We start from the raw sequence: 16,666 nt of genomic DNA on the forward strand, positions 1-16,666 counted from the left end.
TTTTCCTTGCTATATCACTGCTGCTGTATTTGTAGTGTGTAGAACAGTATATGGCACATAGTAAAACCCAGGGCCTTTCACTGAATAAATAAATGAATGAAGGAACACATTTTTTGCTTCTCTTTTGAAGCATCCTTCAACTCTAGACTATTAAGAATACATAACTTTACTGTCTATGATGCCAACTTTCTCTTTTTAAGCTAATGCAGAAACGATGAAATTCATAGAGGTTGCTAGTGAACATGGTGATTTCTAAGAGGTCTTTGGGTGTGGAAGAAGTGATGTTTGTGTCAAGGCTAAAATACCAAGGCCAGGGAAGGTTACTACTCTTTACTAGATTCTGACATCATCTGTTCAAATTAACTGAAAGTAATTTTTAAGAATTTAAATATTTAATATAAATAATTATTATAAAAATCACCCAATTTAATTTTTAAAAAAACTTTTTTCCCCCTTTTAGACCAAACTGCTAAAATGCATCATCAGTTTTAGGTTTTGGGGGATTTTGGAGGGCACATTCTGTCTCATAATAAAATTGGATTTAGGGAGTTGATTTCCCTTGGACAAGACTGATCTGGGGGGAGAACCATCACTAGGTAGAATAATAATGATTTTTAGTGAGGATAAGTTCACTGGTGAGATAGATAGACAGAAGATAGATGATAGATGATAGACAGATGATAGAGAGAGAGAGATAGAGAGCTAGCTAGATAGATGACAGACAGATAGAAAACACCTGTGATTCATTTAATCTTGCTTTTCTTGTAATATTTTAACCATAATATTAGAATTCCATGTTTAATATAAGCAAAAATACTATTCAGAGCCGAAATGAAAAAAAAAAGAGCATTTTCTACTCTTTATCTTGCTGGATTTCACCTGTCACAGCAACTCCAGGCTTTCCTCCTTTGCCAACTCCAGGCACATTTACTTCCACTCACTTGTTCTGTGTCAATTGGTACCGAAAATCGCATTCAATCTTTAGCTTCTACAACCTCTTCTTAAGCAATATGTGTCTCAGAGGGAGGTTGATCCTCTAGATGGGGAATGTGATTATTTACCCTAATTGGATCATGATAATTGGAGTGACCAGCTGGCCTCAGCCATTCATCCAGCTTTAACAGTCACCATGATGATCAAAGTTTTTGCCCAAAATACTAAAGATTACATACTAACTCAGCTCTAGCATTTACAATTATATGACTAACGCCAGAAAGTGCCAAAACCAAATTTCATATTATTCAAGGCTAATCAAGATTCTTCCTTCCATTCTGAGCTGCTTTTATCAAGACCAGTTTTTAGACCTGGTAGGCCCCAGGCCTGCATACCTATGGACTCCCTGTTCTAGTTCTCACTCTAAGCCCACCCATCCTTCTTGGGCAAAGATAAAGTAGAGAGAGCAATCTAAAATAGAAGCTGCTTAGATGGTTCTGCCCTAGGTTGAAATTCACTGCTGCCATTTACAAACAGTATGGCCTTAAGTAAGTTGCTTCATCTTACTGTGCCTCAGCTTCTCCAGCTGTAAAATGGGATGGTTAAAGTAGCTGTGAGGATTAAATGAAGTGATGCAATGACACTTAGAACTGTTCTTAGCATATAGTAAGAGCTCAACTATGCTAGCTATAGCTAAACATTTTATACAAGGGATTAGAAAAGTCATAATTTCTGGTTCTTTCCGGCAGTGAGGCTACTGAATAGAACAGCTAAGAAAATGTAGACATACAGCTAAATGGTCAACATGATTTATTAACCACGGTGACTTGTTTAGAGTTGGCATCAGTGGGAGAAAGAACAAGTTAGCAATATCCAGAAGTTCTCTCCGCCATTTAGGCTCAAATGGACCCATTTATAAGTAACTTGGATTCTGTTCACAGTAAGTTCCCCTTTGTCTGAGGTTAAAACCTTTCCCAAACTCATACACAGTCTCCCATCAACGTAGATCTAGCTACAGCAGGTATGTGGTCCACATCTGATTCCCGTTTCCTTCATTTGCATGTAGGTTTATTTTTTCAGTATTATTGTGGGTTCTTAGCTTACTCACTTTTGTTGTTAAGAAAGATTGTTACTTTAGATTATTTCCTTCCTCCATATGTTTTCTCCCCATAATTTCCTGGAGACCTATAAAAATTTCACTGACGTGACACATTTTATTCCTACTAACTAGTCATCCCTTCATCTAACACAAAGATGACCCCAGAGTCAATAATATCAAACAAATAAAAAGTTACTCTCATCTCTTATAAAATATAATGTATATATTATTGTATGTGTTTGGCTTAGTTGGGCTTCAGCTGATTGACATGTTCCCTTTTGTGGTCGTCTAATTGAACTTCATCAGTTTTGATTTTATGGTTTCTATTTTACATTTTGGATCCAACAATTTGTTTTTAGTCTCAGAAGGTTTCTAGGGTACTAAAGCCTGTGGACCCTAGCTGCTTAATTACTAGTGCTGAATTGATATGATAAAATGGATTTGACCTTGACCTCCTCTGGTCAAGCTTGGCCACCTGATTTAATGAGAAAACCTGGACAAGTTGAAGACCTAGGTTCTAGTCCACGCTTGGTCATGAGCAAATCTTATGATTTAGGAAAAATATCTTTATGTATCTGGACTTCAGTTTCCTCATCTATGAAGTGAGGATGTCCATTCATTCTTTCATTCAACAAATACTTATTGAGGGCCTTCCCCTCCATTAGGTTCTGTGCTGGACGCAGGGGCTTCGAAGTTGAGCAAAAATAGATATGGATGTTACCCTTGAGGAGTTATGGCTTCGTGACTGGAAGATCTCAGAGGTCCCCCACATTGCTAATATTTTATGGTTATGAATTTCATTGTCTGTTAAAGGTATATTTTGAAAAGTTTAAATGAGAGTGAGGATATTTTCTGTTTTTTCACTGCTTCTTCTTAATACCTAAAAGAATGTCTGGCACGTTGCAGGTACTCAATAATAATTTACAGAACAAGTAAATGAGTAAAGAATTATATTTCAAATACTTCAAAGCATTTGAGGGAAAAAATATGTAGCTATTGAAGCTCTTTTGATAGAGAATAGACAGCAATAACTTATTGTCGCAATACAGAGATGTATGCCAAGTCTTACCTGTTCTCCTAAGCCCAGGCAAAGAATAACAAGAAGAAATGGGAGAACTTGGGAGGATTTAACCTGATTCCGCTCCAACAAGGGACAGCAAGTGTGGTGACTTCTCAGAATTATCTGAATCTTTGTTCTCTTGTTTTTCCCTTTTTCTGCTCCCTTAGTCCACAAATACACAATTTTTCTCACTTCACTCAGCCTACTTCCACCTGATCTCTTGAGTTTCCTAATCTCCCTCAAATCTATATAATAGCTCCTAAGCTTTTATTTTAGGAACAGAGGTTTGAAGTCTTCTCTTCTCCTACAGTTGATCCTTCTATATGCTTCTGGGCTGTTTAAATCAATATTCTGTTTCTTTTGCAGTTTGAAGAGGGCAGTAAATACGTTGTTTCTTGGAGCTGATAAGGATGTGAACCACTTTGGGCATTCCTGTGGTATCCGAAGGTTTGGGCAGGGCTAGGGAACTAAGTGAATTCTCTGAAAGACTTCCAAATTGCTATAAAAGGACCTCACTGAAATAAATCTGAAAGCTTTCTTCTGGCAGAAAATTAAACAATTCACTAGTGCACCAAAATTCTGTAATCCACGAGGAACACTGCTGGTACGTAGAGTATTATGGTGATCAAAATTTAGTTAGTTTCATCCAAAAATTTTTGCTGAAAAAATGTGATTAGTTTGCTGGTTCTTAAAGAGTTAATAATGGTCACCTTAGAAGGCTATAGCCTTAAAAAAATCTTTATGACAAGTAGCAGGTAGCCTCTCTGGAATAACTACATTTTGGAAATAACTTACAGTCAGTTGCAAACCTCCCAAATAAGTCAGACTTAAAAACTTTGGTCAAGAATGAGTCATTGTAAGATAAAATTACTTATTGTAGCTGCTACCTTACTTACCAGACCAGCCTCATTTGATTCTAGAAACCAAATGTATTTTCAAAGAGATAAGCATTTTCTGCTGCTGAAGTGATTTAAAATAATGTTATTATATAGGTGTTCCAAAGAAGGAATTCCAAACATATGTTTTGCAGTGGTGGTCTTATTTGGATATAAACGTTCAGCTTTATCTGAATATATATCTGTATCTGACTGATTTGAAAGAGACATACATTTTTATGAGCTCTTCTAATGGTCTCCTAAAAGGCCCCAATTTCTCTAATCTCAACATCTCTCAGTTTTTAGAAAGGCCTGCTTGTTAAGTTGACCCTTGGCTGACATCTGGGAAGATGGATTTTGAGAGGGTTCTCAACATTCCCTAACTAAGAGTGCTCACTGTGCCTAAACTGTTTGTGCAAACAGTGTGGTTTATGCTGGACACCTGTTTTCCTTCTGGGAGTCTGGATTTGGTACATGCTAGGTAGAGGGTACCTACATGATCAGCCTCCAATAAGCTCAGCTGAGCTACCCTAGTAGATGACATCTCATACATGTCACAATTCATTGCTGGAGGAATTAAGCACATCCTGTATGACTCCATGGGGACAGGACACTTGGAAGCTTGTGCCTAGTTTCCTCCAAACTTCACCTCATGCAACTTTTTCCTTTTGCTGATTTTGCTTTGTATTCTTTCACCGTAGTATATCATAGCCATGAGTGAGACTATATGCTGAGTTTTGTGAGTCCTCCTAACAAAAAACATTGAAGCTTGGGTAGTCTTGGGGACCCCCGACACAGGAAGGTTAGGTTAATAACAGATGATTTCAGGGCAAATGAATTCTCTTTCCACTAACTGTCATATTAGTAAACTATCTGTAGCGTGCAATCAGTTGACTGACTTCTATCAGGAAACCAGGCAGAACAGTTATAAAAGTCACCTCTTGCCTGAGGATAAAATGACCCTTTAAAAAGACACAAAGTCTTCCTTATTAAGCAAAGCACAATTGCCTTATGGATAAGTGTATTCATTAGGAATGTTTTGGATGCAAGAAACTAAAAACTACTACAATGGTTTAAAGAAGTTATTTGTCTCAAATAATAAGAAAAAGTCCGAGGAAAAGGTGTCCAGGAGTAGTATGGTCTCTCGATAATTAGTTTTTTCCTATCTTTCTGCTCCACCATCTTTAGTGTATAGTTTTTGTCTTCATGGTCACAAGATAGCTGCTACACTACCAAGTATTGTTTGATGTCTTAGTCATCAGGAATAGGAGAAAGAAAAGAGTGAACACCTCCTCTGGAGTCTTCTCCAGGGAATTCTGTCTATCTAATTGGCCATCACTGTGTTACATGGACACTCCTAGCTCCAAGGGGAGGTGAGAATTCAAGAATTTCACTTTCCAGCCTTTATAATACTAGAAATAATGGGTGAGAGAGTTGCAATGGGTGTTCAATGATCCACATGAAGCTTCTGTCACATTATGTCTGACATTGTGGAAAAGAGATAGATTGTTGTCGCTTCCCGATGGTAAGAGCCTGTGTGTGGATACCTTGATTGTAGGCCTGGGAGATTAAAGACTGTGGTCATTTCCGCTTAGTGGACTCCTTGCCCACAATCTCATAGCTTCGTTCCCCAGCTCTTCCGTGTGTCACTGAACAACCTCCTGGAGGTAAACTCTTCTGAACTTGGAAATTACGTTACTGAGATAGCAGTAATCTCTTTTTTACCTCAAATCTCGTATAAGATGATATGAAAAGAAGAAATTCATTGCACTATCATATGAACAGATGAGACAAAATACTAACTTTCCTTTTCTCCCCCCATCCCATCTTGTTTTCTTCCTCAGAAGCTGTAGATGAAACCAAACCTAAGGAAAGTGCCCGGCAGGATGAGGGTAAAGGTGAAGAATGCGAGGCGGACCAAGAACATGCCTGAACTTTAAGAAATGGCTTTCCACATCCCCACCCTCCCCTATCCTGAACCCTGTCTCTCCCTACCCCCTTCTCAACTCTGCTCTGAAGTTTCCCTTCCTGTCCTGCTCACGTCTGTGAGTCTGTCCTCTCCTACCCACTAGCCCTCTTTCTCTCTGTGTGGCAAACATTTAAAAAAAAAAAAAAAAGCAGGAAAGATCCCAAGTCAAACAGTGTGGCTTAAACATTTTTTGTTCCTTGGTGTTGTTATGGCGAGTTTTTGGTAACGATGATCTGATCATTTTGGGAAATTCTTGCACTGTATCCAAGTTTTTTGATCTGGTGCGTGTGGCCCTGTGGGAGTCCACTTTCCTCTCTCTCTCTCTGTTCCAAGTGTGTGTGCAATGTTCCGTTCATCCGAGGAGTCAAAAATATCGAGTGAATTCAAAACCATTTTACTTTTCCTCCTTTTCAATGTGATGGAATGAACAAAAAGGAAAAAATTCAAAAACCCAGTTTGTTTTGAAAATAAATAAATAAAGCAAATGTGCCAATTAGCGTAACTTGCGACTCTAAGGCTCCTTTTTCAATCTTAATATTAATAAATCATGAGAGTAATCAGACTCCAATGGCTCTGTGTTTCTGTTCCACCTTCTCGTTAGTTGGTTTGACACTGGGGTCTTACATTTCATCTTCTCTCTGGCCTCCCAGTCTGACACCAACAACTGTAATAAAGAGAAGATGGATGAAGCCTAAGGCCCCAGTCAGGAACAATGGTTTTGGTCCTTGATGGGATTGTTTGGTGCTGTATTAGCTTGCTAGGGCTGCTGTAACAAAGTACCTGGGTGGCTTAAACAACAGAAATTTATTGTCTCACAGTTCTGGAGGCTAGAAATCTGAAATCAAGGTGTTGGCAGGATTGGTTCCTCCTAAAGATTGTAAGAGAAGGATCTGTTCCAGGCCTCTGTCTTTGGCTTATAAAGGGCCATCTTCTCCCTATGTCTCTTCAGATCGTTTATGGATATATCTATATCCAAATTTCCCCTTTTTGTAAGGGCACCAGTCATGTTGGATTGGGGCCCACCCTGAAGACTTCACCTTAACTTCATTACCTCTGTGAAGACCCTATCTCCAAATAAGGTCACACTCAGAGGTACTGGGGATTAGGATTTCAACACATGAATTTGGGGGAAGAGAGGCACAATTCAACCCATAAAAGGCACTAAGACTTGCTTTTACTAAAATTACCTCAGGGTATTTTCATGACTCAGGAGAAATATCCCATGGAAAGCTATTCTAGGCTTTGCTAACTTAAATATTATAGAGCTATGCATAACTCTTAGAAACGCCCAGTGTTTAGATAATTTAGTTTAACCCAAGTATTGACCTTAGTCCATTCTATCTTTTTCAGCTATTAACTTCTGTTGGACTTATCCCCACCCAAGGCAGCTGTCAGATTCTTGATTAGTTATCATCATTGTTTCTGCCGATGGTGATAGTATATAAACAAAAGGTTTACATTTAGCACATCTGTCCTTTTCAAATTTTCTTCCAGTTCCTGTTTTCTAAGTACCCTCTAATAGAAGATAAACAGTTTCCATGAGAAACAAAGTGATGTCCCTAAATCCTGAAGTATCTGATGCCATTCTTTTTCCCTCTAAATTTCCAAAATCTATCCTGGTGCAAATTGCTAACAAGTCATACTTTGTCCTGAATCCTTCCCATAGACAAGCATGGCCGGTGGACTCCCCTCAGCTTCCTACACTCATTTGCACACAGAAATTCCTAACAAGGAAGAGAAAATTGTGTCAAAGCCTTCAAAATAATGAAAATCATGGAAAAATTGATCTTATGAGGTACAACCTACACCTTGATAACTACTCAGCTCTGTGCAGAGCTGGTGCCTTGTTAAACCTTTGAAGAAAGCTGATGTCACAAGAAGGATGAGTCCTTACCGGATTAAGGGGTCTTTCTTTGTCACTGACACTAAGTGGAATTTTCATTGGGAGAAACAACACCCCCCAAAAAGATCAGAAAGCATCAATAACATATTAAAACAATTTAAGAGTTTGACTTCATTCTAAGTTTATGTGATTTCCACAGAAGACTTTGGAGCAAGTATCTGGGACTCAGTCATGATCTGATAAGGGACTCCTTAGATGTGAGAAAAGGTGTTGGAAAAGGTCATCCATGGATTGGAACCATATTGGCAGTATATTGCTTTAGGGATTCTATTTTGTCTCAAAGTTTTTTTTAGAATAAATGCTTTACTTTCTTTCCCAAATCTATACATCAAAGCAAATTCTATGACATGGCACAGTTCAGCTTCATCAAAGTATAATTCTAAACTTCTTCCACTAAATCCATAGTCATAATGAAAACAATAGCATATGATCTTTTACGTCTATACTAATATACATTGTTTAGTGGTCTTCTAGTTGTGTCAAAGTTGAGATTTTGTCTTTTACTTATGAATATCTACTTTTGGTTTATATAGTCTTGGCTCTTCCATAGAATTTTAAAGATAAGGGAAGACACGTCAGAGAGGACTATATTGATCCTAAAAGACGTACCAAGAATAACTGCACCCCTCACACTGATACAAAACAATGTGATTCAAACTTACACACAACACACACAAAGTCTTGTGATCCTGGGAAACATGTTTACAAAACAAATACATTCTAAATTCTGTTCAGAAAGTAACATAAATGGCTGGATGTCATTGTTTCTTATGGCTGAGTAGTATTCCATTGTGTATATATACCACATCTTCTTTATCCATTCGTCCCTTGATGGGCACTTAGGTTGCTTCCAAGTCTTAGCTATTGTGAATAATGCTGCAATGAACACAGGGGTGCATGTATCTTTACGCATTGGTATTTTCAAGTTCTTTGGATAAATACCCAGCAGTGGAATAGCTGGATCATATGGTAGTTCTATCCTTAATTTTTTGAGGAATCTCCATACTGTTTTCCATAGTGGCTGCACCAGTTTGCACTCCCACCAGCAGTGTATGAGAGTTCCCTTCTCTCCACATCCTCTCCAACACATGTTGTTTCCTGTCTTGTTAATTATAGCCATTCTGACGGGCGTGAGGTGATAATTCATTGTAGTTTTGATTTGCGACAACATGGATGGACATTGAGGGTATTATGCAAAGTGAAATAAGTCAGAGGGAAAAGGTCAAATACCGTATGATTTCCCTCATTAAGTGGTAGATAATAACAACAACAAACAAACACATAGAGACAGAGATTGGATTGGTGGTTACCAGAGGGGAAAGGGGGAGGGAGGAGGGCCAAAGGGATAATTCGGCACATGTGTGTGGTGATGGGTTGTAATTAGTATTTGGGTGGTGAACATGATGTAATGTATGCAGAAATAGAAGTATAATGATGTACACCTGAAATTTATGCAATGTTATAAACCAATGTTACTGCAATAAACAAAAAATTTAAAAAAAGTAACATAATTCGTTGATTCTAAAACATCTACATCTGGATTACTTTTTAAAAAATAAAAACTAGGTTGAGGACAAGTGAAAAAACCCTCAACCTGGACAAGTGGTTCTTTCAAATGGTAATAAGATCACATTCTGGGCACCAGATCCAATATCACGTTGATAGGAAATCATGGCCATCTCTGCATGAAGTAAAGTCTTTTGACCAAGCTGTATTATTTGGGTCTAAAATGTTCAGTCATGATGTAATACAATTTGATCTCTTTGAAGATGAAAGTATTTCTAAAATAGAACCCTTTATTCCCATTACCTTATTCACACTTTGCTCATCCTTCAATCTTTTCCACCATCAGTGGCTTAGTTCAGAAATATAGAAAGCAGCCTGATTCCTCTTTTCCTCCTATAACATTTAATTCATGAACAAACCTACTGATGTGGATTCCAGAAGAGAATGAACATAAAAGCCTGCTGCTCTGACCAAACCTTTACTTTCCTTGGTCAGTTTGAGGTGACCTAACGTCTTTAACGGTGCTCCATTCCCATATTCAGCAGATAAGAGAGAGTAGAGAGGAAATACCAGACTCTCTGTCTCAACTCACTAGGGAAAATGCTCTTTGGAGCTCTCAAAAATGCATTATTCCCAACATCAGTCAGCCCCAGGAAAGCCAGTCTGCAGTTGGCATGGAAGCCTGAGTATGAGAAAATCAGATTAATGAATGATTTCCATAGAGCATTATTAAAATCACCACAAATTCCATTAACTTTTTTTTTTTTTTACCTTCCCATACATTGTCTGTTGTCATGGAAACACAGCTTGTGCTAAGCTTGCCATAAAAATAATCTAATGATTGGTGACCCTTCTAGCTAAATGTTAGCTAATGAGCATTGGAAATGTGGGCTTTCTTCATTAAAAAAAAAAAAAAACTCACCTAACTTTTTTTTCCTAGGACATTAAAACTCACGCCTGCCTATCATGTAGGCAAGGCCTCCATCCACACCCACTACTTCCTTCATTCACATATTTACTCCTATATAATTGCAATTTGTCCTTCCTTGAAAGAAATTCATAGTTATTGGGAATGAGGAGAGGATTATACCTATAAGAATGATGGGTCATTAAATGCGCTTGGAAAATACTATTAACCCACCCAGGATATTTTGAATGTACACTTTCCAGCAGATTGGTTACCTGATTTGTTTTTTTACAGGTATATGTCACTGTTGGTAATTACAGCATATTTAGTGTCCCAGATGGTACCATGCTAAGCACATTTTTGATGAAATGAGATGCCTCTACACAAAGAAGAATGTTGCTGGTTAACATTGCATCAGTATGATCAGGCTACAAAATCACATGGCATTGTCATAAGAATCTGAAAATAATTTTATTGTTTAACTACCCAAGTAATACTGTTTCACTGTAGAAAGGTAGAAAATATAAATAAGTAAAAAGAACATAAAAATAATCCACAGTTTACCACCCAGAATTAAGCATTTTAACTTTTAGAGACATAGCTTTACATAGTCTGTCTGCTTGCTTTTCTGTCTTCCTCCCTTCACATATCATCTGCTTATCTATTTTCATACGTATATATGGATATATCTATGTTTAAGATAAAAATGGGATCATGGTGTACATACTATTTTGTAAACTGCTTTACACTTTGCAGACATTTTCATACAGATTGCCAAAGCGGAGACAGAAGACTCTAAAATTCGTAGTTTCCATTGCTGCTTCCCAGTGATTTATGGAAGCCTGAGACAAAAGGAAAAGTGTGTAGCTCTATATACAATTATTAAAATATTACCCTATATTTTGAACTAAGTGGGAAAGTTAATAAAAGCTGTACAATCTAAAACACGAATATGTATAAAGCCCCACATTGGCAACCTGTTGGCATGCCGTCGTCAGCCCTCATAAACCTGCCTGCCGGTGGACATGGGTGTGCGGCCTTGCCAGGCCAGGGATCTGAGGGCTGATTGGAAACGACGGATACCATTGCACAATATTGCAGAGTCATGAAACAAACAGTGACCTGTCTTTATTTGAAATTTTGATATTTTTTTTGTCAGAGATATTTTTGCATTAATTTTAATTTATAATATTACATTAAAATATTATTTATCTTGATTTCTGATTTTTTGGTTGTGCTCTTAAATTTCACATTCGAGGCAAGTGCCTTACTTGCCTCACCCTAATCCTGGCCCTGCTGCTCCCAAAGGGAATGCTAGAATCCTTGTTTTCTAGACAAACTTTTTCTGATGACTGCTAGCAGCTGTGATTATGTGAGGTCTTAGTGATACCCAGGGACTGTAAGACTTGAGAGTGGGTTGACCCATGAGGACCTGGGAAGTAAGTATTTAATATTCCTAGAAAGTTAATAGACTAAGTTTTTTGGCTTTCTAGAGAAAGCACAAACCGTGAAGCACCTGGATATAGACAACATGGAGTTTTTCATAGCTGATTGGGGCTGTGGCAAAATGAAGAACTCATGACCTACCTAAACATTCTGAAAACAAATTAAAAATGAAACAAGGATAACGCCAGGCCTGTGAAACCAAACCACCAGTTTGCGATGCCTGGTTAGGCTTTCACGAGCCCTCACGGTTGTGTTTGTCTGGGGAGAGAATGCTTATGAAACTAGACTCGGTCACTTCAAACCTCATGTTCATGAAGAAGCTGTTAACTATGGCTTCTTACAAACTAGAACTGCTACTAAGTGTTGTGGGAACTAAGTACTTATTTATTAACTTACCCTGGGTGCAAATTTAAACTATAGATAAGAAGAAGATGGGGCCACCCCGGGGCTTAGAGGTTAAGTGCGTGCGCTCCGCTGCTGGCAGCCCGGGTTCGGATCCCGGGCGCACACCGACGCACCGCTTCTCCGGCCATGCTGAGGCCGCGTCCCACATACAGCAACTAGAAGGATGTGCAGCTATGACATACAACTATCTACTGGGGCTTTGGGGGAAAAAAGGAGGAGGATTGGCAATAGATGTTAGCTCAGAGCCGGTCTTCCTCAGCAAAAAGAGGAGGATTAGCATGGGTGTTAGCTCAGCGCTGATCTTCCTCACAAAAAAAAAAAAAAAGAGGAAGAAGAAGATGGACATTTCATTTTATACTTAGTAAACAGAAGGTATTGTTTTCTCTTGAAAATTAAAAAGAAAAAAAGAAATATCTTTTTTAAAAACTTCTCTTCCACCATGATGGGAAAAAAGGACACAGAGTAGAAACAAAAGGAGGAACATTGGCATCTGTCTGTCTTTGTTTCCCTACCCTCCATATTCCTTCTCCTTCTTCCTTTAGTAAGCAGAGTTAGGGAAGAGCCAAGAGACCCTGGAGGGTTCTTTATCAAGGGGGATGTGCAGTGGCAGCACCTCTGTCCCAGCTCCTACAGTGGCAGGAGGGACATCAGTTCCACCTGGGGAGTGTATGGCAGCATCTGCCTTAGCGTGGGAGGTCACCCACAAGACGACTTCGTGACCTCTGCCAGCCTGGACCTATAAATCCCACCTTCCTCTCCTTGACATCTCCCTCCTTGTCTGCATAGACGGCTCCTGCTAGATGGTAAACTGCTTAGGCGTAGGATTTTTGTACCTGCTTAGTTTTGTACCTGAGTGTCTGAAAAAACCAGACAGATGCTACATAAATGCTTCATGAATGCGTGAATGGATGAATGAATAAATGAATGAATGAACTTTGAGTCTTGGCTGTCAATCCCTATTGCCTTTTTCCTTCCTTTGGTTTTGCAAACTTCCCACGGGAGCTCCAAGTTGCAACACAGGCCCCATGTCTAACAGGAGGGAGAAGTATTTCCCTGAGAACTCAGCACTCTCACATATCACACCCAATGATGAACTTGGGGTGACAATGGCCACATGAATCTCACAGGTTTTGATTCAGTGACTAAATGGTGCCTGAGAGATTCTCGTCACCATGGCCTCCTCATTGTCCCTGCTTGCCCCACTCCTGACTTTGCCTCTTGGCTGTCCATTACTTCATTGCCGCCTTTGCACTTGCTGTTCCTTCTGCTTGGAATACTCTTCCCCTAGACTCCATGTGGCTCTTTCAGGTCTTCTCTCAAATATCACCTTCTCATTGAAGCTTTTCATGACCAACTCACTCAATGTATTCTATCACCCTTTTCTGTGCAAGTATTTCAAGCAGAGGTAAATCGTACCTCCATTTAAAATACCGTATCATTTACTCACTAATTTTATTCATCTATATAGAATATAATTCTACATAGATTATATTATTAGAATATAATCTTCATGAAATTAAGAACTTGCTCTGTTTTCTTCCTGTCCCCAGCTCTTAAGACACTGAATGGCATTGAGCGGGATCTCAATAAATGATAAGCGAATAAATCCCAAAATTGCAACCACAAATTTTATTTTAAGTCTTTTACTTGCTCCTTGAGTTTGGCACATACTTTTTGATTTTCTTACTTTTGAAACCGGCTCCTCCTGACTCTAGCATTCATCCATGGACCGCTGTCCCGTAACATTACTCAGACGTGGACATCTGTTCTCGCCCACTCAGCATCTTTTCACATTCCTCTGGTAATAGACTGCCTCTTTCTTATGCTGAATCTATGCCATTTAGTTTGAATAGAGCTGAATCTGAATCTTTTCCTCTCTTCCTCAACATAGAGTGGATATAAGAACCAGGCCTGGCCATTCAGACCATCACATCTCCTGGCTGCAGTGATTGGCTTAAACTCGGGCATATGACTTAAGCCAGGTCCTCTTCTGGAATTTTCTGCCAGAGCTACCAGGAAAAAACTTTCCTCCTGATAGAATTTCTGTCTTCCATAGATAACAGCTATTTGCTCATTATCTGGAGAGAGCCTGCCCAAGAAATGGAAAGAAACAGACTTCTGGTAACATTGTTTGGTCACCTACTTCTAACAACGCCTGAAGCAAGTACTATTCTTGAACTTTCCATTTATGTGTGTTAATACCCTTTTTCACTTAAGCTTCTTTGGATTGTATTTCTGTCCTGACATATCAGCCTCTCCATGTTTGCCCCAGCCCCAGGAACTCCCTACGTGTACGTAATCCCCTGTGTAATGTTCCCACCCAGCTGGTCCCGTTTTCTCGACCCCTGGACATTTTCACAATATCTGTGGCATAAGCGTGGTGATTTGTTGCCCATCGTATATAGCATATCCTCATTCTTTCCCCACACATCGATCAGATATTTTCAAGATTTAACGCACAAACTGAAAATGCTGAGCAATAGCACCATTATGTCTACAGAGGAGGAAAACATGGTAATACATAGCTAAGGTTGGAAGTGAGGTTCAGTGATGTCAATGACATTTTCCCATCTCCCAACTCTGAGTGAAAGTCACAAAGCACATTACATACTTAGAAGAACAGGATATCAGATGTGATCTAATCTTGAAATCATAGGTGTCTCGTTCAAAAATTGAACCTTATTTTACATCAGAACAGCATATGGTATGAAAGTAATTATACGTCTTAATGATCACGAAGACTTTCCTATTAGCAAACTGTGTTGAACAAATATTTTTAAATGTTTAATCTGAGTATATTACTGTTATGCTACAGTAGTGTGGGTGTTTAATGAAAACAATTAGTATAGTTTTGTTGCCTGGAGTTGAAAACACTGCATACACACACACACACACACACACACACACATATACATGTATATATAGGCATATATTTATATGCCTATATGTATACACACATATGTATGTGTATACATATATACACACGTATATATACATATTTAATGTGTATATATGTATACATGTATATAATAATTTGATAAGATGTAAAAAATTAGATAAGAAATAAAAAATTGAAACAAAAACACTGGAGCCTCATGTTAACAACGATAACACAGAATTAATTGTCACTAGTATCTATCCTGGATCTTTTCCAAAGGAATTAGGAGCTAGGAGGAGGAGCTCATTTTTCTGGTGATGAGCTATTTTGTCACTTAAAAAAGGGATGTTTAGGCAGCACCCAAGGCCTGCTCTGAAAACGGGCTTTATTGTATTCCTGAACAAGCAAAGTCTGGTTGTTTTTTTTATCCCCCTTGCTTACGTTTTCCAAATAGTCTATGTGAGGCCTGAGCTGGAGCTATGGTATCATGTTGTATATTATTAAGTTCAAGTCCTCATCTGCTACTTTAAAGCCATTACCAGGACAACTCAGATGCACTCACTTCTATTTATACATGCTTAATCTTTGTTTTCTGGCTACTCCACAGGAGCCTAGAAGCTACTGCAGGTTCAAGACATCATCAGCTGACTTCACAGAAATGCATTAAACAGTTGCAGTGCCCTAAATACAGAAGATAGCACAAGAAATGAGACATGGCCGACACAATTAAAGGGTGCTAGCGTGAAACAAGGGCGGCGCAAGGTTGTGATGTCTGCTGTAGAAAACTAAACAGTGCTGTGGGAAGTATGTAGAGGTGCACCTAAACTGTGCAGAGAATAAGGAAGGCTTCCCGGAGGAGGGGGAGAAGTCAGAAACATTTAGTCTTAAGTGATGCAGAAGTTTGTTGGACAAAGAAGCAGGAGAAAGATATTCCAGCCAGAGAGACAACCCTGACACAGGCCTAAAGACACAAAAGAGGCCGATGTCATTGGAAATGGCAGGAGGTCTATATATCTGAAGATTAGAGTATAAGGGGATACATGGTTTTGCACCCAGAAAAGGCTGGAAGAAAGTGATGGAGATATTTGTAAAGAGTTTAGAAAACTAACTAAGGAGTTTGGACTTCATTGTATAAACAATGGTATATAGAGACCCAACTACTAGAATCCATCTGGGATAGAATTCAAGGGGTCTGTAGCCTTGGATGGAATATAAAATAAATCTTTATTTTTACTGATTGTTAGGTGAAACATAGTATTTCCTTCTGTCCAGGTCTGCTTGGTATCCTATAACAAAATACTATAGACTGAGTGGCTTAAACAACAGACATTTATTTCTCACAGATCTGGAGGCTGAGAACTCCAAGATCAAGGTGACAGAAAATTTGATTCTTGGTGAGGGACCTCTTCCTAGCTTACAGATTGCCACCTTCTTGCTATACCCTCATAAGGCAGAAAGAGAGAGAGCTCTGGTGTCTCTTCTTCATCTTATAAGGCCTCTAATCCCATCATGGGGGCTCCACCTTCATGACCTCATCTAAACCTATTTGTCTCCCAAAGACCTGACCTCCTAAAACCACAATGTAGAGAGTTAGAGTTTCAGCATATGAATTTTGGGGAAAAACAAACATTCAGTTATAACACTTTCAATTATGAGTGTAGCTAACAAAACACAGTGGTACTAGC

General features: G+C 38.8%; 1 protein-coding gene across 1 annotated transcript in view; it reads left to right on the forward strand.

The window, feature by feature from the left end:
- GAP43 (growth associated protein 43) overlaps nt 1-6,498 on the forward strand; it is a 99,408-nt gene extending 92,910 nt beyond the window's left edge. The window contains exon 3 of the mRNA XM_058555834.1: nt 5,812-6,498. Coding sequence (XP_058411817.1) covers nt 5,812-5,900 — 89 coding nt within the window. The 3' untranslated portion in view covers nt 5,901-6,498. The remainder of the gene's footprint in view (nt 1-5,811) is intronic.
- The last annotated feature ends 10,168 nt before the right edge of the window (nt 6,499-16,666 follow it).

The sequence above is a fragment of the Diceros bicornis genome, chromosome 15 (genome assembly GCF_020826845.1).
Source record: "Diceros bicornis minor isolate mBicDic1 chromosome 15, mDicBic1.mat.cur, whole genome shotgun sequence".
In the NCBI taxonomy this organism is placed as follows: domain Eukaryota; kingdom Metazoa; phylum Chordata; class Mammalia; order Perissodactyla; family Rhinocerotidae; genus Diceros; species Diceros bicornis.